The sequence below is a fragment of the Hylobates moloch genome, unplaced genomic scaffold (assembly GCF_009828535.3).
Source record: "Hylobates moloch isolate HMO894 unplaced genomic scaffold, HMol_V3 SCAFFOLD_9, whole genome shotgun sequence".
NCBI lineage: Eukaryota > Metazoa > Chordata > Mammalia > Primates > Hylobatidae > Hylobates > Hylobates moloch.
Genome location: NW_026652284.1, coordinates 33523261 through 33546029, shown reverse-complemented (window position 1 = coordinate 33546029; position 22769 = coordinate 33523261). Strand labels below are relative to the sequence as shown.

General features: G+C 42.3%; 2 protein-coding genes across 3 annotated transcripts in view; one reads left to right on the top strand and one right to left on the bottom strand.

Moving 5' to 3' along the window:
* Nucleotides 1–22769, top strand: part of SGK3 (serum/glucocorticoid regulated kinase family member 3) — a 151530-nt gene that overhangs the window by 36169 nt on the left and 92592 nt on the right. The gene's annotated exons all lie outside the window — the stretch shown is intronic.
* On the bottom strand, nucleotides 14919–15530 carry LOC116813227 (putative pituitary tumor-transforming gene 3 protein). The gene is given in 2 exon segments (XM_032759642.2): nucleotides 14919–14999; nucleotides 15002–15530. Coding segments are annotated over 2 exon segments (570 nt in total). The 3' UTR covers nucleotides 14919–14958.

Here is a 22769-nt window from a genome sequence, read left to right as displayed (position 1 = left end):
CTCTGGGACTACAGGTGTGCATCACCACGCCCAGCTAAATCTCTAGATATTCTAAATGAATGAATGCTTATGAGAGAATGGTTGAGAAAATATGAGAGTGGAAGGGATGGATCCATATTGCATTATTCAGAAAATTATTCGCTCAATATACGTCAAAATAGGCAAAATTGGACTTGTTTCATCTTATAGAAAAGTTATTTTTGGCCGGGTGCGGTGGCTCACACCTATAATCCCAGCACTTTGGGAGGCCAAGGTGGGCGGATCACGAGGCCTGGAGTTCGAGACCAGCCTGGCTAACATGGTGAAACTCCATCTCTACCCACTACACTCCAGTCTGAGCTACAGAGTGAGTCCCTGTCTCAAAAAACAAAAACAAAAACAAACAAAAACAAAGAATAACAGTAAAAACTCAGCTATTCAGTTTCCTTTTCTCTTGATGGACACTTGGGTTGTTGCTATTTTTTCACTAGTACGACGTTGACTTCTGGCACACATCTATTGGTGAATGTGAGCAAGAATGGAATTGCTAGACCAGTTGCTTAATTTCTGAATTTCATATGAAACGTGATTTGCTTTTCTTTGAATTTAAGGAGGATTTGAGATTGAGATAATTTGGTTCAAATCAGTGGTTTGATAATGTTATATCAATTTTAGTAATTTTTCTAGGAAGAATAGTTTGCTTTTGAAATTAGAGATGATTGATTTATTCAGAAAGGCCAGCAAGTGAGGAATTTGAGATAATTTAGATATGTTTATATATAGATGCAGAAATATAAAGATATGAGACATGGTTTCAAGAGTTGGAATATAATAATAATAATGGCCAAATTATATTAAGTATGTACAAAATAGAATGACTGTCTTGGTACATGGCAACTGAGTATCAGCCTCTGCCCGGAAATAGTTTTTGGGGTGTGTGTGTGTATGTGTGTGTGTGTAAATCTCTAAATATGGGAGGTGAAAAAATTACCTTCAGATTTCTTGGGTTTGGGATAAAAAAGGAATTCTTTTCTATACATTCAGCCTACCTTGATTCCCAGTGCATCTTCTACTATATGGAAGTAACATACTGAATCAGTTTTTACTGTGACATTTGAAATTCTGCAAATTCAAGAAGAGATGAGTCAATAATGGCTATCATGATAGTCAACTTTGCAATTAGTGTTTATTGCCAATGCTGTCCTTTGTACATATCTGGAAATGTTTTACAGATAAAATGTATGTACATTTCTGATATAATGCCTTCCTTTCTGGAAAATTCTTATAACAATCTAACATCGCTCACTTTAAAAATGTCCTCCCTTCCTTCCTAGTTCTCTGCTTAAGACGTTTATTTTGCCCCAGCCTGAGCCAGGCACCTATTTATCTAGGTGCTAGAGATACTATCCAATCCTGCCCTCAAAGAATGTAGAGTTTAGTGGGATAGAAGAATATGTAAACAGGCAATTGCTAGGCATTATTCTTTGATGAGGATTGGTTCATATTTAGTCTTAAGAAATGTGATAGCCAGGTGTGGTGGCACGTGCCTGTAGTCCCAGCTACTCAGGAGGCTAAGGCAATGAGCATCACTTGAACCTGGGAGGCAGAGGTTGCAGTGAGTTGAGATCATGCCACTGCACTCCAGCCTGGGCAACAGAGTGAGATTCCATCTCAAAAAAAAAAAAAAAAAGAAAGAAAGAAAAAGAAATGCGAGGGGCTGGGTGTGGTAGCTCACATCTGTAATCCCAGCACTTTGGGAGGCCAAGGCAGGTGGATTTCTTGAGCCCAGGAGTTTGAGACCAACCTGGACAATATGGCGAAACCCCATCTCTACCAAAAGATATAAAAATTAGCTAGGCATGGTGATGGTGCACCTATAGTCTCAACTGCTTGGGAGGTTGAGGTGGGAGGATTGCTTGTGCTCAGGAGGCAGAGGTTTCAGTGAGCCAAGATAGCGCCACTGCACTCTAGCCTGGGTAATAGAGTGAGATCCTGTCTCAAAAAAAAAAAAAAAAAAGACCAGGCGCGGTGGCTCACGCCTGTAATCCCAGCACTTTGGGAGGCTGAGGTGGGTGGATCACGAGGTCAGGAGATCGAGACCATCCTAGCTAATACACGGTGAAACCCTGTCTCTACTAAAAATACAAAAAAATTAGCCAGACATGGTGGCGGGCGCCTATAGTCCCAGCTACTCAGGAGGCTGAGGCAGGAGAATGGTGTGAAAAAAAGAAATGAGAGGAGTTGTGGGAAAGCCTCTGCTTTTAGGATATTAAGAAAATCTCTGTTCTTTGGCTTAAAAATACTCATTAAATTTAAGTACTGGTTTACATATTCATTTTTATAGGTCATTTCTGTACATATATTTTCAGAGCTTAAATGAAAAAGAAAACCCATTTGTTATGAGCTTCTTAAAATACCATTCTATTTTCTTATTTGTACTTCATGAAAAAGGAGAACTGTTTTTCTCATTGCCTTAAGTACTTTTTTAATATCATGAGTCATCACTTCTGGAAAGTTCTTATTCAGAAAACACTTAGCTGTCATTGATCACATCTTATAATTATTTTAATGAATCATAAATATGGTATGACATTTTGAATTATTTTGAATTATTTAAAACAATACATGGATTCCTTGAATCTATCTATATTTAATAAATGTGGATATATTAATACTATCTTGCTTCACTATAAGAAAGAATAGGTACACAATAGGAATAATCTCTGATTATTAAAAATCATTTATTTTATTTTATGTATGTATGTATGTATGTATGTATGTATGTATGTATTTATTTATTTATTTATTTATTTTGAGACAGAGCTTCACTCTTGTTGCCCAGGCTGGAGTGCAATGGCACGATCTCGGCTCACCGCAACCTCCGACTCCCGGGTTCAAGCAATTCTCCTGCCTCAGCCTCCCGAGTAACTGGGATTAGAGGCATGCGCCACCACGCCCAGCTAATTTTGTATTTTTAGTAGAGATGGGGTTTCTCCATGTTGGTCAGGCTGGTCTCGAACTCTCGATCTCAGGTGATTCACCCACCTCAGCCTCCCAAAGTGCTGGGATTACAGGCATGAGCCACCAAGCCCGGCCTAAAAATCATTTATTGAAAGGTCAATCTTTGAAGGACTATAAAGTGTCCAGTAGATTTTGGCCACAAGGAGAGCATTGTGCCATATGCCAACAAAATGGGGTGTCAGGGTGGAAGTTGATGACGTTGGGTTGAAGAGTGAGTAGTAGAGGGGGAAGACAAGACAGCAGGTGCGGACTTACTGCGTGTGTAAAACTTACTGCATGTGTAGTATGGTGACCAACCACCCTTGACTGCGGTAGTTTCCTGGAATGCATGACTTGGCAATGTTAAAACCAAGAGTCTGGGGCAATCTGGGGCAGTTAGTTGGTCACCTACAGGGCAGATATTGTGCTAGGTTCTAAGGATGTAAAGGAAATAAACATGCAAAGAGAAAATACCCCCCATGTTGCAGAAGATGGTCAGCGAAGGCTTCAGGGAGAAGGTGATATAGTTGAAACGAATCTAGAGAAAGGAGTAAGAGTTACCCTGTGAAAAACTGGGGGGGTGGGAGAGACAGAGCATTTCAGGCAGAAAAGTGTGCTGCATGTGGTTTTTAGAGAAATGCAAGCTGTTTTTTTCCAGAAAGAGAAGAGGAAGTAGCTAAAGGGGGCCAGGTGCTTATCCACAGTAGTTTGAGGATGTAGGGGATGCTGAGGGAGATTAAGCCTGATGTTTTCGGTGAGACAAGGACATTGCTTGGGGAGAGGGGAGAGTAAAGGGAAGTGGGGAGTTTGAAGGGAGTGGGAAGTCACAGGTTTCTTTATTTTTTTAGAGACAGGGTCTCACTCTGTCGTCCAGACTGGAGTACAGTGGCCTGACTGTGGCTCACTATAACCTCGAATTCCTGGGCTCAAGCCTCAGCCTCCCACCTCAGCCTCCCAGGGTGTTGAGATTATAGGTGTGAGCCACCACGCCTGGCCAGAAGTTTCAGATTTCTGAGGTAATCAAATGAGAGCATATTAGGTGAAAAAGCTCTGAATATTACAAAGCATTAAAAGAAATAGCTAACATTTATTGGATGCTTGTTTCAGGTATAACAACATTATTACATTTAATTATCACAACAATCACAAGAGATAGGTACCATTATTATTTCCATTTTACAGATGAGAAAAACTAGGCAAAAAAAGTTAAAACATGCCCAAGGTTACACAGTTCCTAAGAGGTGGCAGCCAGAATTCTCAGGCTTCTATGAAGCTCCCAACCTCTGCATTTAATGCATTTCCATATGTGACCTTATGTGATACTCATAACCACCTCTTGTGCTAGTATTATTCCTAGATGAACCAAGGTAGAATCTTGTCCCAAAGCACATGGGTAGTCAAGATATACAGTTAGGCAAATGCATAGGAGAGGACTAGGAGTAGATACTCGTAAATTGCTGAGACTTTGCTTTTCTCTGTATTACATACTTTCCCAGCTTGCAAAAACTATTTTAAGAAAGAATATGGGCCAGGTACGGTGGCTCACACCTGTAATCCCGGCACTTTGGGAGGCCCAGGAGGGTTGATCACCTGAGGTCAGGAGTTCGAGACCAGCTTGACCAACATGGAGAAACCCCATCTCTACTAAAAATACAAAATTAGCTGGGCGTGGTGGTGCCTGTAATCCCAGCTACTCAGGAGGCTGAGGCAGGAGAATCACTCGAACCCAGGAGGGGGAGGTTGCAGTGAGCCGAGATCGTGCCATTGCACTCCAGCTTGGGCAACAAGAGCGAAACTCCATCTCAAAAAAAAAGAAAAGAAAAGAAAAGAAAAGAATATGATCTCCCCCTCTCCATACCTCCAAAATATTCTAGCCACTCATTTGAATTCAAATCCACATTCTCCTAGAAGTCATGGATATAACTTCTTAACTCCTAACCAAGTCACAAGATTGTTAATAGACTTTAAATGCCCTTATGACCTCTGAACTCCAATTGCCCTCTAGGCCCCTGAGTCTTTTGGCAGTGCTGGAGGCTCTTTGGAGCTTTGTTTGATTTGTAACCCCCTTTTGCAGCATGGGAGAAAACTTTAGAGGCCTGGAGGTGGGACTCACATAAATTTCAGCAGAATCGGTTGTTAAAGGAAAGGTTGGGATTAACACTCCCATCAAAGGCACACAAGGGTCTCGGCAGCATGGGGTAGAGTTGGTTTGGGATATTCACAGATCAGGGATTTTCTGTTTAAATTGTGACCAATGTTGGCTTTAGATAATTTCCTGCATTTGCAAATGAGGAATGAGAGATAATGCAAAAACTAAGGAACATTGCCCCATTTTTACATTGCTAATTAATGATTGAGACCGGACTGGAATTAAGACTCTACCCCCTTAATTCAGTACTCCAGTGGGATTAAAAGTCAGTGAGGCTTGACCACCAAGATTACTGATTTGCTGGGACAGGTTGAGTATCTTTTATCCAAAATGCTTGGAACGGGAAGTGTTTTGGATTTCGGGTATTTACAGATTTTGGAATATCTGCATATACATAATGAGATCTCTTGGGGATACGAATCAACTCTAAAGATGAAATTCCCATTTATATTTCATATACACCTTATGCACACAGTCTGAAGGTCATTTTATACAATATTTTAAGTAATTCTGTACATGGAACAAAATTTGTATACATTGAACCATCAGAAAGCAAAGGTGTCACTATCTCATCGCCCACGTGGACGATCTCATCACCTATGTGGTCGATCTGTACTTGTTTGGCATCACCATCATTTCTGACTCTGAATTTATATACTGGTGATAAGCAATCATTTTCTCCCACTTATTCACACATTAATACTTAACAGTAACCAATATGACACACCATTAATACAGTGAGAAAATAATGTGTTTAGGGTAACTAGGCAGCACATTAGCATCCCCAGAATACCTGCATCAGCTGTTTAACAACAGCAACAAGGCCAGGCGTGGTGGCTCATGCCTGTAATCCCAGCACTTTGGGAGGCGGAAGTGGGTGGATCACCTGAGGTCAGCAGTTCAAGACCAGCCTGACCAACATGGCAAAACCTCATCTTTACTAAAAATACAAAAATTAGCCAGGCATGGTGGAGCACTCCTGTAATCCCAGCTGCTTGGAAGGCTGAGGCAGGAGAATCACCTGAACCCAGGAGGCAGAGGTTGCAGTGAGCCGAGATCACACCACTGCACTCCAGCCTGGGGGACAGAGTGAGACTCCATCTCAAAAAACAAACAAACAAAAAACAAAAACGAAAAACAGCAACAACAAATAACAACAGGCTCTTGGTCTCTGCCTGTGATGCTGTGTTTTGACTAAAAGATTGTTGTAGCCGGGCGCGGTGGCTCACGCTTGTAATCCCAGCACTTTGGGAGGCCGAAGCAGGCGGATCACGAGGTCAGGAGATCGAGACCACGGTGAAACCCCGTCTCTACTAAAAATACAAAAAAATCAGCCGGGCGTGGTGGCGGGCGCTTGTAGTCCCAGCTACTCGGAGAGGCTGAGGCAGGAGAATGGCGTGAACCCAGGAGGCGGAGCTTGCAGTGAGCCGAGATCACGCCACTGCACTCCAGTCTGGGCGACAGAGCGAGACTCCATCTCAAAAAAAAAAAAAGAAGAAAAAGATTGTTGTACAATAACCCCCTTGGGGATGTTGAGTAAAACTGATAAAACTGTGTGGTGCACCTGCGTTTTAACTGCAACCTGTCGCATGATGTCAGGTGTGGAATATTCCACTTATGGCATCACGTAGACAATCAGAAAGTTTTGGATTTTGAAACATTTTAGATTTTTTGAGTTAGGGATGCTTAGCCTGTACACCTCTTCCAGATGGTTGCTGGTCTCAGAATCCTTCCTGGTGGGCTTGCAGATCTTGTTTTCATCTCTGAAACTCCCCCATTTTATAACACCGTACAGCACTCCCGTACTCATTGAGTGACCCCAGTATGTCAGGCACTATTCTAAACCCTGTGGGCCCAGTGGTGAACATGACAGACACAGTCCCTGCCCTCATGGCTCTTAGGGTTTGGTAGGTGAAACAGTTATAAAACAGTTAAATGACTATTTAATTTCATTTGTATGCTAAATGATACGTATTAACAGGATAAGTGTAGGCTCCTATGTAAGTATAACAGGGACCTTCACTTAAGTCAGGGGTCAAGGAAAGCTTCCCTGAGAAAATCCAATTTAGGCTGATTCACAGAGAGCAAGGAGTTAGCCAAAGTGTTATAGCCTGAATTGTGTCCCCTCAGATTCATATGTTGACGTTCTAGCCCCCAGTATCTCAGACTGTGACTGTATTTGGAGACAGGGTCTTTAAAGAGGTAATAAAGTTAACATGAGGTCCCATGGGTGGGCCCTAATTCAGTATCGCCATTGTCCTTATAAGAGGAAATTTGGACTTAGCTATGTACACAAGGAAGATGCTGTGAGGACACAAGAAGGCAGCCGTCTACAAGCCTAGGAGAGGAGGCTCAGGAGAGACCAGCTCTGGTGGCACATTGATCTCAGACTTGTGCCTCCAGAATTGTGAGACAATACATTTCTGTTGTTTAAGCCACCCAGTCTGAGGTACTTGTTTATGACAGTCCAAGCAAACTATATACCAAACAAAAAATAGAGATGTGTGTTCCAGATGGAGTGAAAAAAATGTATGAAGACTCAGAGGAGGGTTATGTGGGCCTGGTTTAGTACTTATAAGGACTCACTCCATCTATGAGGAGCACAGGAATAAGGGGAGGAAAAGCATGGTATCCACATTTACAAAACCCCAAATCCTTTTAAGTTATGGGCTTACAAAAGACAAACCAAGAATCTTGAAACTGAGGCATGCATGTACTTTTTTTTTTTTTTTTGAGACAGGGTCTTACATTGTCATGCTGGAGTGCAGTGGTGCAAACACAGCTCACTGCAGCCTCAATCTCCTGGGCTCAAGTGATTCTCCTGTCTCAGCCCCCCAAGTAGCTGGGACTATAGGTACATGCCACCATACCCGGCCACTTTTTGTATGTTTTAGTAGAGATGGGGTTTGGCAGGGTCTCCCTGTTGCCCAGGCTGGTCTCGAACTCCTAAGCTCAAGCAGTCTGCCTGCCTCGGCCTCCCAAAGTGCTGGGATTACAGGCGTGAGCCACTGTGCCAGGCCAGCATCAACTATTTTTAAAAAGATAATAATCTGGACATGTAAGATTACATATTTATGTATTTATTGATGACCCAGTCTCCCTTAACCTTATCACATATAGATCTGCTTCTAAGTTTATTATATACTTCTGAGGTTCTTTGCCTAGAAGGACATTTGTCTACCTTTCTGTCCTTGAAGATCCAATGCATAGTGCAAAAGGGCAGGAATCTTACCTATGTGATCCTTTTCCTAACTACTCAGGCCCTTTTTTTTTTTTTTTGAGACAGGGTCTCACTCTGTTGCCCAGGCTGGAATGCAGTAGCATGATCATGGCTCACTGCAGCTTCAACCTCCTTGGCTCAAGTGATCCTCCACCCTTAGCCTCCTGAGTAGCTGGGACTACAGGCATGTACCACCACACCCAGCTAATTTTTGTATTTTTTTGTAGAGACTCAAAAAGATCTCACCATGTTACCCACGCTAGTCTCGAACTCCTGGAGTCAAGTGATCCTCCTACCTAGGCCGCCCAAAGGGCTGGGATTACAGGCGTGAGCCACTGTGTCTGGCCCTCAGTCCCCATTTGTCTTTCCTCTTTCAATGGTTGTATGGACCAGTGTTTCTCAAACATTTTGGTCTCACAGAACTCCTTACACTCTTAAAAATTATTGAGTACCCCAAGGAGTTTGTATTTATATGGGCTATCTATTTATACTAGAAGTTAAAACTGATAAATTAAAAAATATGGCCAAGTACGGTGGCTCACACCTGTAATCTCAGCACTTTGAGGGGCTGAGGTGGAGAGATCACTTGAGGTCAGGAGTTTGAGACCAGCCTGGCCAACATGGTGAAACCTCGTCTCTACTAAAACTACAAAAATTAGCTGGGCATGGTGGGGGGCACCTGTAATCCCAGCTATTTGGGAGGTTGAGGCAGGAGAATCGCTTGAGCCCAGAAGGCAGAGGTTGTAATGAGCTGAGATCACGCCACTGCACTCCAGCCTGAGAAACAGAGTAAGACTCCATCTTAAAAAAAAAGTGTGTGTGTGTATATATATATATATATATATACACACACTATATATATATACACACACACACACTATATGTGTGTATATATACACACACACACTATACACGCACACACACGCACACATACCCTTTACATGTTAACATTAAAAACATATTTTTAAGGCCGGGCGAGGTGGCTCACGCCTGTAATCCCAGCACTTTGGGGAGGCCAAGGTGGGTGGATCACCTGAGGTCAGGAGTTCGAGACCAACCTGACCAACATGGCGAAACCCTGTCTCTACTAAAAATACAAAAATTAGCCGGGTGTGGTGGTGGGTGCCTGTGATCCCAGCTACTTGGGAGGCTGAGACATGAGAATAGCTTGAACCCGGGAGGCGGAGGTTGCAGTGAGCCGAGGTCACACCTTTGCACTCCAGCCTGGGCAACAGAGTGAGACTCTGTCTCAAAAACAAACAAAAAAGTATTTTTATAAAAAATAACCTTTTCCAAAGCTGAAAAAATTAGTAATTAGCATTATATTATTTGTTTGCAAATCTCTTTAATATCTGGCTTAGTAGGTGACAACTGAATCTTTAAACCTGTTTCTGCATTCAAACTGTTACAATATGTTGTTTTGAGTGAAATATCTCTCTATATCTGTATATATCTATATATAGATATATAAATCAGGTCTTACAGAGATATGTAGTTGGAAAAAACAGGGTATTTTTAAAGCCTTTTCAAAAATCTTGGCTAAGTAGTAGTTTCTTAGATATTAGATACAATGTGGATCCTGAATCCATATTAATGCTCTTTTTTTGAGATAGAGTCTTGCTATATTGCCCAGGCTGGTCTCAAACTCCTGGGCTCAAGCAGTCCTCCTGCCTCAGCCTCCCAAGTAGCTGGAACTACAAGCATGCACCACCACTCAGGGCTCCATATCAATACATTTTTATGCTCAATTACATTAACAGGCATTTGTCATTGTATTAGTTTCCTAGGACTGCTGTAACAGATGTAACAGATTTACACCAGCTTAAAGCAACAAAAATTTATTCTGTTACAGTTCTGGAGGCTGGAAATCAAAGGCTACACCCCCTCCAAAGACTCTAAGCCCTCTGCCTCTGTCTTAATAAGGCCTTCTTTTTTCTTTTTTCTTTTTTTTTTTTTTGAGACAGAGTCTCGCTCTGTCTCCCTGTCTCCCAGGCTGGAGTGCAGTAGCACGATCTCGGCTCACTGCAACCTCCACCTCCTGGGTTCAAGTGATTTTCCTGCCTCAGCCTCCCAAGTAGCTGGGACTACAGGCGTGTGCCACCACACCCAGCTAATTTTTTATTTTTAGTAGAGATGGGGTTTCACTATGTTGGCCAGGCTGGTCTCGAACTCCTGACCTCACGTGATCTGCCCACCTCAGCCTCCCAAAGTGCTGGGATTACAGGCCAGGCATGAGCCACTGTGCTGGGCCAATGAGGCATTCTCTTCCACGTGTCTCTGTGTCTTCTCATCTTCTGTCTCTCTCTTTTTTTTTTTTTTTTTCAAGACAGAGTCTGGCTCTGTCGCCCAGCCTAGAGTGCACTGGCATGATCTTGGCTCACTGCAACCTCCACCTTCTGGGTTCAAGCAATTCTCCTGCTTCAGCCTCCCAAGTAGCTGGGACTACAGGTGTGCACCACCACACCTACCTAATTTTTGTATTTTTAGTAGAGACATTGTTTCACCATTTTGGCCAGGATGGTTTTTTTGTTTTGTTTTTTTTGTTTGTTTTTTTTTGAGACAGAGTCTCGCTCTGTTGCCCAGGCTGGAGTGCAGTGGTGCGATCTCGGCTCACTGCAAGCTCTGCCTCCCAGGTTCACGCCATTCTCCTGCCTCAGCCTCCTGAGTAGCCAGGATGGTTTTAATCTCTTGACCTCGTGATCCACCTGCCTCGGCCTCCCAAAGTGCTGAGATTACAGGCATGAGCCACCACGCCCAGCCCCTCTTCTGTCTCTTAAAAGAACCCTTGCCATTGGGTTTAGGGTTTACCTGGATAATCTGGGATGATCTCCTCTCAAGATCCTTTTTGGTGGCCACCATTCAATCTACTACAGCCACTTACATTTTGAGTGGATTTTTGATGCATGCAAGGCTTTGTAATTTCTTTAATTATCATTTGGAAAATAGTGGTCCACTGATTTATGCAGACCTTCCAAATATTGACACATTTAATGTAACAATATTATAAAAATCACATTTGTTAGTATCACTAAGTGAGTGCCTCAGAAAAATTTCTCAGTGGAGGAGAGCAGACGAGGTCATGGTGGCAGAAACTAATTTTCCAAAGCTCTACATTTGGCTTGAAAGCTTGAATTTTATCACTGCCAGCAAATACATTGAGTTGTTTTCCTTAATGTGACAGGCTTTGTTCATTTTCTTTGTTTTTTTTGAGACAGAGTCTCGCTCTGTCACCTGGGCTAGAGTACAGTGGTGCGATCTCGGCTCACTGCAAACTCCGCCTCCTGGGTTCATGCCATTCTCCTGCCTCAGCCTCCCGAGTAGCTGGGACTACAGGTGCCCACCACCATGCCTGGCTAACTTTTTGTATTTTTAGTAGAGACAGGGTTTCACCATGTTAGCCAGGATGGTCTCGATCTTCTGACCTCATGATCCGCCTGTCTCAGCCTCCCAAAGTGCTGGGATTACAGGTGTGAGTCACCGTGCCCGGCTACTTTGTTCATTTTCAAGAAAATGTCTGCCAAATACTTAAGTTTGGCAGATACCATCATTTGTCAGTCATCATTTCAAGTAAAAATGAGATTCTATGAAAAAGCAGCTAGTTTAGATTGCATCTCAAACAATCACACAAGGGCTTTTCTTCTAATCATAGGATTTTGATATATAGCAGAAGTGCTTTATGTATACTTTCTATTTTGTCACACAGGACATTAAAAAGAAATGTACTCAGCCGGGCATGGTGGTGCAGGCCTGTAATCCCAGCTACTTGGGAGGCTGAGGCAGGAGAATCACTTGAACCAGGGAGATAGAGGTTGCAGTGAGCCGAGATCTCACCATTGCACTCCTTTCTGGGCAATAACAGTGAAACTCTGTCTCAAAAAAAAAAAAAAAAAAAAAAAAGGAAATGTACTCAAAGGTCAAGATTGAATAAAATTAGTAATCTTTAGTGCTTTATCAAGGACATTCCTTTTAAATTTTTGTTTAATTTTTAGAGACAGGGTCTTACTCTGTTGCCCAGGCTGGAGTATAGTAGTACCATCATAGCTCACTATAACTTCAAACTCCTGGCCTCAGGCAATCCTCCTGCTTCAGGTTTCAGCCTCCTGAACAGCTGGGACTACAGGTGCATGCCACCATGCCCAGCTAGACATTCTTAACTGAACCTGATTTTTGGGTTTTTTGTTTTTTAACTACAAGTGATGGTGAAGAATACAGTGACTACAGGAAATGTGGTTTCACTGCCTGGATTCCTGCCAAGTCACCAGTAGTTCTAGTCACTATTGTTTTTGTACCATCAGTGCAAATGTCAACACAGAGAAAAAGGCAAATAACATCTTTGTGTTATAAAAAGAGTTTGGGCTAGGCATGGTGGCTCACGCCCCAGCACTTTGAGAGGCTGAGGCGGCGGATCACAAGAGGCTAGGTGTTTGAGACCACCCTAGCCAAAATGGCAAAACCGCGTCTCTATTAAAAATACACAAGTTAGCTGAGTGTGGTGGTGCATACTTGTAATCCCAGCTATTTGGGAGGCTGAGGCAGGAGAATCACTTGAACCCAGTTGGCAGAGGTAACAGTGAACTGAGATTGCCTCACTGCACTTCAGCCTGGGTAACAGAGTGAGACTCTGTCTAAAAAAATAAATAAATACATAATAAATGTTTTAAAAGAAAAAAACCCACCTTTTTATTATATAAAATTTCAAACATAAAAAAGTCATCTGAATAGTATAATTAGCCTTCATAAGCCTACTGCCCCGTTTCAACAGTTAGCTAATTATGGCTAAATCTTATTGCACTCCCCTGCCCCTACACACACATAATTTTGAATCAAATCCCAAACATCAGATTGTTTCACCTGTAAATATTTAAGTATTAGCTCTATAACATAGACTTTTTAGACTTTTATTTTTTGAGACGAAGTCTCGCGCTTGTCCCCCAGTGCAGTGGTGTAATCTCAGCTCACTGCAACCTCCGCCACAGGCGCCTGCTACCATGTCCGGCTAACTTTTGTAGTTTTAGTAGAGACAGGGTTTCACCATGTTGGCCAGGCTGGTTGTGAACTCCTGACCTCACGTGATCCACCCACCTCGGCCTCCTGAAGTGTTGAGATTACAGACGTGAGCCACCGCGCCCGGCCTATAACATAGACTTTTAAAAAACATAACATCAGCTGGACGTCAGGAGATCGAGACCATCCAGACCAACATGGTGAAATCCCATCTCTACTAAAAATACAAATTAGCTGGGTGTGGTGGCATGTGCCTTTAATCCCAGGTACCCCGGAGGCTGAGGCAGGAGAATTGCTTGAACCTAGGAGGCAGAAAGGTTGCAGTGAGCCGAGATTGCGACTGCATTTCAGCCTGGGCGACACAGCAAGACTGTCTCAAAATATAAATAAATAAATAAATAAATAAATAAATAAATAAATAAATAAAATCTCAAGTTGGTTAATAGTGTTGTTTATGTCTTCTATATACTTGCTGATTTTCTCTCTACTTGTGTTATTATGAAAGGGGTTTTGAAACTTCTAACTATAATTGTGGGTGTGTCTATTTCTTCTTGAAATATTTTCAGTTTTTGTTCATATATTTTGAAGCTCTGTTATTAGGTACACAAATGTTTAGAACTGTTATGTCCTCTTGATAAATTGGCCCCTTTACCATTATGAAATGACCTTCTCTTTCCACGGTAATATTATTTGCTTTGAAATATTCTTGATATATTCATATAGCTGCTCTAGCTTTCTTCTTTTTTGAGACGGAGTTTTGCTCTTGTTGCCCAGGTTGGAGTGCAGTGGCGCGATCTCTGCTCACCGCAATCTCTGCCTCCTGCGTTCAAGCAATTCTCCTGCCTCACCCTCCTGAGCTGCTGGGATTACAAGCATGGGCCACCACACCTGGCTATTTTTGTATTTTTAGTAGAGACGGGATTTCTCCATGTTGGTCAGGCTGGTCTCGAACTCCTGACCTCAGGTGATCCACCTGCCTCAGCCTCCCACGGTGCTGGGATTACAGGCATGAGCCACCACGTCTGGTCAAGTTTGTCTTTCATATTGCTATTTGTTTTCTATTTATCTGTTCTTCATTTCGTTTTTCTTCATTTTCTTTTTTTTTTTGAGACAGAGTCTCGCTCTGTCACCCAGGCTGGAGTGCAGTGGCGCAATCTCGGCTCACTGCAAGCTCCACCTCCCAGGTTCACGCCATTCTCCTGCCTCAGCCTCTCCAAGTAGCTGGGACTACAGGCGCCCACCACCACGCCCGGCTAATTTTTTGTAATTTTTAGTAGAGACGGGGTTTTACCGTGGTCTCGATCTCCTGACCTCGTGATCCGCCCGCCTCGGCCTCCCAAAGTGCTGGGATTACAAGCGTGAGCCACCGCGCCCGGCCTTTTCTTCATTTTCTGCCTTATTTTGGGTTAAGCATTATTATCCCATTTTATGTCCTTTGTTCCCTTATTAGTTATAACTCCTGTTTTTCCTTTTAATGGTTATTTTATTTTAGGATTTACGTATATATCTTTTTTTCTGTTAAATAATGCTTTATTAATAGAAATATACACAAACTGTAAAGCACTAAGAAATTTAAATATCTATGTCAGAGCAAACAGGTGGCAATTCAACATCCAGGGTCAACAGAATGCTTGAAGGAGACTGCAACAGATTGGATTCCCATGGTGGAGAGGGCATCTTCAAAGGTGAAGGGGGGTCCAGCTGAAACAGCTTTTCAAGCTCTCTCTCCTCGTCAAGGATCATGAGAGGCACACTCAAGGAGAGATGTGCAATCTGGTGCTCTTCAGGCAGGTCAAAACTCTCAAAGCCTAGAGGATTGAAGGGAAATAATTTTTCTATTTCTGGATAGGCATAATCTGAGGCAGGAAGAGAGCTTTTTGCTTTAACAGTCTTCTCAGTCATCTTTTTGGCAGAAAAGCTTGGCTGTTTTTGTTTGAGGGGTCCATTGGTCTTTACTGACTTTTCTGTAGCTCTACTGACAGTTCCCAAAGCCTTTCTGGTAGCTTTAGGTAAGGCTGTTGGAGCATTGAATGTTTTGCCAAAACGTGATGTTGAAACTTGAGATCTCCCATCTAAGGCTTTGATTGAAGGTCCAGACGCCAGCTTCAGCCCATCCTTTGTAGCCACAAGGGTGCCTGGTTCTTCATTTTCCTTATCAACATAGATCATAGTAGCCATTCTGGATTATTGCCACTCTCCACCGGATTTAAGTATATATCTTTAATTTATTACAGTTTATCTTCATTTGAATTATACCACATCACTTATAGAATACTTACACTTATAGGATATATCTTACAATAGTATACTTCCATGTCTCTAATGCTAGCTTTTATAATACTGTTGTCATATATTTTACTGATATATTAGATATAAACCCACAATAAGTTATTACTATTCTTGTTTAAATTTATTAACTTTTAGAGATTTAAATTATTAAAAAATCAAAATGTGTTTGCTTCTGTTGTTACTATTTCAAGTGCTCTTCATTTCTTAGTAGATCTTTATTTCCAGAAATCTGGAATAACTTTTCTATGTCTAAAGGGCTTCCTTGAATGTTTCTTGTTGTATGAGTCTACTGGTTATGAATTTTTTAGCTTTTTTTCTTCAGTCTGAAAAAATCTTTGTGTAGCTTTATATATCTTTGATTTTGAAGGATGTTTTTGGTAGGTAAATAATTTTAGGTTGACAGTTTTTTTTATTCAGTACGTTATAGATGTTGCTCCACTTCTTGTACTGTTTTTTTTTTTTTTGAAATGGAATCTTGCTCTGTCACCCAGGCTGGAGTGCAGTGGTGCCATCTCAGCTCACTGCAACCTCTGCCCCCCAAGGTTCAAGTGATTCTCCTGCCTCAGCCTCCTGAGTAGCTGGAATTACTGGCGTGCGCCACCACACCCGGCTAATTTTTGTATTTTTAGTAGAGTCAGGGTTTCACCATATTTGCCAGGCTCATCTCGAACTCCTGACCGCAAGTGATCTGCCTGTTGCCCTCCTCAGCCTCCTACAAGTGTTGGGATTACAGACATGAGCCACTGTGCCCAGCCACTTGTACTATTTCTGATAAGAAATATGCTGACATTTTTACCTTTGTTCCTCCATATATAACATGTCTTTTCTTCTGGCTGCTATTAAGACTTTATCACTGGCTTTTAGTACTTTTATTATGATGTGCCTTGGTGTAGTTTTCTTCATGTTTCTAGTGTTTCAATTTATTGCACTTGTCAGATCTGTGAGTTTGTAGTTTTCATCTAATTTGGGAATATGTCAGCCGTGATTTCTACAAATGTGTTTTCCTATCCCATCCTCCAACACCATCTTTATCTTCTTCTTCAGGGAATCTAATTGCAAGTATATTAGGCTGCTTAAAGTTGTCCACAGCTCATCGATTCTCTTTACCTTTCTCTTTTTTTTTTTTAAACAGAGTCTCACTCTGTTGCCCAGGCTAGAGTGCAGTGGCACAATCTCAGCTCACTGAAACCTCTACCTCCTGGGTTCAAGTGATTCTTATGCCTCAGACTCCCAAGTAGCTGGGACTACAGGTGTGCGCCACCATGCCCAGCTAATTTTTGTATTTTTAGTAGAGATGGGATTTTGTCATGTTGGCCAGGCTGGTCTTGAACTCCAGACCTCAAGTGATCCACCCACCTCAGCCTCTCAAAATGCTGGGATTATAGGTGTGGGTCACCGCACCTGGCCTTAATTTTTTTTTTCTATCTACATTTTAGAAAGTTTCTACTGCAGTCTTCAAGTGTACTAATCTTTTCTTCTGTAATGTCTAATCATCTGTTAATCCTATCCAGTGTATTTTCCACCTTAGAGATTATTATTTTCATCTCTAAAAGTTGGATTTAGAAATTTTATGCTTTCTTTGTCTCTACTTAACTTTTTGAGTATATTACTATTATTATTATTATTATTATTTTGTAGAGATGGGGTCTCCCTCTGTTACCCAAGCTGCTCTTGAACTCCTGAAATGAAGGGATCCTCTTACCTTGGCCTCTCAAAGTGGGATTACAGGCGTGAGCCACCAAGACCTGCCTATATTACCATTATAATAATTCTAACATCTATGTCAGTTGCAGGTCAGTTTTAGTGATTACTTTTTTTGTTTGTTTTTGAGATAGAGCCTCGCTCTGTTGCCCAGGCTGGAGTGCAGTGGCACGATCTCCGCTTACTGCAAGCCCCACCTCCCGGGTTCACGCCATTCTCCTGCCTCAGCCTCCCGAGTAGCTGGGACTATAGGCGCCCGCCACCACAGCCAGCTAATTTTTTTGTATTTTTAGTAGAGACGGGGTTTCCCTGTGTTTGCCAGGATGGTCTTGATCTCGTGACCTCGTGATCCACCTGCCTCGGCCTCCCAAAGTGCTGGGATTACAGGTGTGAGCCACCGTTCCTGGCCCCTAGTGATTACTTTTTAATCTCATTGGTCATATTTTTCTGTTTCTTTGCATGCCTTGTAACACTGAATGCCACATATTCAATATTGAGTGTCAGACATTTTGATTTTTTTCCTTGTTGGATGCTGGATATTTTTCTGTTCTTACAAATATGCCTGGATTTTGATTTGAGATAGAGTTAAATTACTTGGAAATAGTTCAATCCTTTCAGATCTTACTTCCATGTGTTTTTTTCTGTTTTTTTGTTTGTTTGTTTGGCAGGACCCAACCAGTATTTATTCTAGGGCTAATTCCTCCCCAGTTTAAGTAAGGTGAGACTCTTCTTAGTATTCTGCCTCCATTGAGTTGGGAGCATTTGTAGTCTAACTGATGGGAACAGCCACTATTCCTGGCCCTCTGTGAGTTTCCAGTGCTATTCTGTCTAATGCTTTCATATGTTTTTTTCTTTGCTGTACTTTTTATAGTTTCTTCACATGCATGCACTGATCTGCATTGTCAAATTCTCAGGGAGAACCTTCTGCAGGTCTGTAGGTTCTCTGTGCACTTAACGTCCTCTCGTATGCTGTCTTGTGAACTCTAACCATCTTGTTTCCCTGGATTCATATCCCCATCCTCTCAACTCAGGGAGTCTGCTGGGCTCTCCTTCATTCCATTCTCTGTGTCATGGTGTGTAACGTATCTGAAAGTAGTAAGCTGGGGGTAAATTTTGTTTGCTTAGGAATCATTTTCTTTCACAGTCTGATACCCAGTATCTTGAAAACAGATGTTTTATATATTTTGTCTGTCTCTTTTTCCTTTTTCCTTTTGGTTGGTTCAGGTGGGAGGGTCAATTTGGTCCTTGTTACTCCATGTTGGCTGGATTCAGAAGTCCCCTAAGGCTCTACTCTTAATAGTCACTTCACATTTTGAGGAGAGGTAGAGAAAAGTTCCAAGAGTCTATTATCAATAGCATCTGGTACAACCCACTCTATAAATGAAGTGTGATTGTTATTTAGTCTATTTAATTCTTCTTAAATCTCTAGAACATTATAGAGGTTTGCCGTGACTAGGGATTTATAGATTGTTTGGGATAGACTTCAGAACTCTGGGGCCTCCCTGAAATGTACCATTGACATTTTCAAAACACAAGGGGCCATTGATAGATTGCAAATCAGTTTCACTCTTACTTGGTAGTCATTCTGCAAACTTGGTTCTGTTTCTATTGTGCCATCTGGGTAAGGTTGCAGTTAAGGAAAATTTACTCTCTAAAGACCTTAATAGTACATAGAGCTTGCTAACATAGGGAATTTACTGTGATTCAAGGGTTTATTTCTAGAACACTGAAAACCTTTCTAGTCCAACTCCAAGAAATGCTGTGTGATTCTTTTTCACTTATTCTTGAGGATTTCTTTGAAATTAAAAGAGGAAGCTCTCACTATCTTATTTCCATGAAAAAGAAAAGACCAGTATTTTAGTATTTAGCGAAGGAGAGAGAGGGCTTAAGGAAAGTTGAAAATAATCATGGACTGATTAATATATTTTTAAGCATTTACTATGGGTATACCACTTGTTTGGGCAATGAGGTGAAGAAGAATGGGTAGGTTACTTTTTATTTACCTCCATGAATCTCAAAGACTTAGTCTTCCAAAAAAGTCTTACTTAATAATAATTTACTTCTCCATTTTTATGAATCAGTCACATGTAACTGCCAATCAAAGCATTTGGTTATCATGAAGTTACTGGTGTTACTTCAGTATCATAATATTTCAGATAAAAATAGAATCTTGCTGTTATAGGTAATCTGAACAGCCTAATTATGGATGAATCTATAATTTCTTTTAGCCTTCTTAAGACACTGAATTTTTTTTTTTTTTTTGAAGATGGGAGTCTCGCTCTGTCGCCCAGGCGGGAGTGCAGTGGCACAATCTCGGCTCACTGCAAGCTCCACCTGCCAGGTTCACACCATTCTCCTGCCTCAGCCTCCTGAGTAGCTGGGATTACAGGCGCCTGCCACCACGTCCGGCTAATTTTTTGTATTTTTGGTAGAGACGAGGTTTCACCATGTTAGCCAGGATGGTCTCGATCGCCTGACCTCGTGATCCGCCTGCCTCGGCCTCCCAAAGTGCTGGGATTACAGGCATGAGCCACCGCACCCAGCCTCAAGATATTGAAAATTTTTATTCCTGGTTGGTTGGGGCCTGGGAACATCTAGTAAATAGTTTTAAGTTGGCTGGGTGTGGTGGCTCATGCCTGTAATGCCAGCACTTTGGGAGGCTGAGGCCAGCAAATCACTTGAGGTCAAGAGTTTGAGATCAGCCTGGCCAACATGGTGAAACCTTGCCTCTACTAAAAATACAAAAATTAGCCAGGCATGGTAGTGCACTTCTGTAATCCCAGCTACTCGGGAGGCTGAGGCAGGAGAATCGGTTGAGCCTGGGAGGTGGCGGTTGCAGTGAACCAAGATTGCACCACTGCACTCCAGCCTGAGTGACACAGTGAGACTCCATCTCAAAAAAAAAAGAAAGTTTAAAGTTTAGTTTTAGAAACAAATATTCTTTTTTGTTTGTTTTGAGACAGGCTTTCCCTCTGTCACCCACGCTGGAGTGCAGTGGTGCAATCATGACTCACTGTAGCCTTGACCACCTGGGCTCAAGTGATCCTCTCACTTTTAAGCCTCCTAAGTAGCTGGGACTAATTAGCCAGGGACCATGTCTGGTTTTTCTTTTATAGAGACGGGGTCTCTCTGTATTGCTGCGGCTGCTCTCGAACACCAAGGCTCAAGAAATCCTCCTGACTTGGCCTCCCAAAGTGCTGGGATTGCAGGCATGAGCCACTGTGCCCAGCAAGATAAATATTCTTTTTTTTTTTTTTTTTTTTTTGAGGCAGGGTCTCGCTCTGTCACCCAGGCTGGAGTGCAGTGGCGTAATCTCGGCTCATTGCAGCCTGTACCTTCCAGGCTCAAGCAATCCTCCTACCTCAGCCTCCCAAGTAGCTGGGACTACAGACACGCACCACTACACCTGGCTTTTTTTTTTTGAGACAGAGTCTCGCTCTGTTGCCCAGGCTGGAGTGCAGTGGTGCAATCTCGGCTCACTGCAAGCTCTGCTTCCCGGGTTCACGCCATTCTCCTGCTTCAGCCTCCTGAGTAGCTGGGACTATAGGTGCCTGCCACCACGCCCGGCTAATTTTTTTGTATTTTTGGTAGAGACAGGGTTTCACCTTGTTCACCTGGCTAATTTTTAAATTCTTTTGTAGAGATGGGGTTTCACCATATTGCCCAGGCTGGTCTGAAACTCCACTCTTGAGCTCAAGTGATCTGCCTGCCTCGGCCTCCCAAAGTGCTGGGATTACAGGTATAAGCCACCATAACTGGCCTGAGATAAAGATTCTAAATAGCAGAAAACAAAACAAAGTAGCCCTGCTACATGCTATCGTGAGTGGTGCAGATCCTAAGTATTATAGCATTTTATTGCATACAGACGTCCCTGAGCGGGGCTATTGTAGTCAAGACAGGTAGCTAGGACTGAGAAGAGGGTATTCCAGCTAGGAGGCAGTGGGTTTGCATGTACAGTGGCAGGGATGTTAGCTGTAAGTTGTGGATTCTGTACATTGAGGAGACAGTCTGTCCAACAGATGAGTACACAGGAGAGTGAGTTGGAGATTAGGTGGGAAATGTAGGTTAGGATCAGATCAAACACCCTGAGTTCTTTGAATCTGTTCTTTATACAGAGATGGCAGTGAAAATGGAAGAGTCATTGAAGAGACTCTAAAGGAGAAAGCCAAGGACCTGGTGACCAAACGTGAGGACTGAGAGGGAAGAGTCAAAGGTTTTGAGTTAGGGCAAGAATGATACAGTATTACCCCCTTACCCAAGGGGATACCTTCTAAAACTCCCAGTGGTTCCCTGAAACTGCAGATAGTACTGAACCCCATCTAAACTATGTTTTTTCCTATATATACATGCCTACAATAACATTTACTCTCTAAATTAGGCACAGTAAGAGATTAACTACCATAACTAATAATAAACTACAACAATTATAACAATATGTCAGCATCACGACTCTTGCACTTTGGGGCCATCACGAAGTAAAATAAGGGTTTCTTGAACACAAGCACTGTGACACCTCTACAGCCGACGTTACGATGGAGATGCCTACTAAGAGACTAGCGGGTGGGTAGCATCTGCAGCATGGACAAACTGGACAGAGGGAGGCTTCACATTGAGGGTAGATGGAGTGGGATAGCGTGAGATTTTATCACACTGCTCAGAACAGCACACCATTTAAAACTTATTATTTCTAGAATTTTCCATTTAATTTTTTCAGACTGTTGGTCAGAAAAAGAAAAGGGAAACTGTTGATAAGGGTATGTGTCGGGGACTGGTGTACTATTATTATTACAAACAGGAAAGTTGGAAGGGAGAGGTTGAATGAAGGGATGCCAGAGATCCCTGAAGCTTTTTCTAAAAATTCCCAATTTCTGAGTGGCTCCTGACTAGACAATACTTCCCTGCATCCTTTCCCCTCTCCTATGAGTTGAGCCTGGCAGGACAAACTCTAGAGTATGAGAGGGCATTTAGAGCCCATGAGGTCACCAGGCTAAATCCCCTCATTTTACTGATAAGCAAATTGAGGACTTCAGATACTGTGACTTCCCTTAAGGGTAGAGCTAGGCTGGCCTCTTGGCATTATTTTCTTAAAATTTTAAATAAAGGTTACTGTATGTCAATCCTGCTTGCTGGCAAAGTGAGCCCTTTGTTTCCCTGCCATATTCATTAGTTATATTATTTTTATTTTAGAAACAGGGTCTTGCTATGAGGTCCAGGCTGGCCTAGAACTCCTGGGCTCAAGTGATCTTCCTGCCTCAGCCCCTGGAGTAGCTGGGACTGTAGGAACTGCGTCCTACTCGGTTATTGGCTTGATGCCTCAAGCCGTTTTTCACTGTACAGACTCAGATGCATTAATAGTTAAAACAAGTCGTTTCGAGGATTCTGGTTTTCCTTTATCTGTACACCCAGACGCAAACCTTAGAGCAGCAC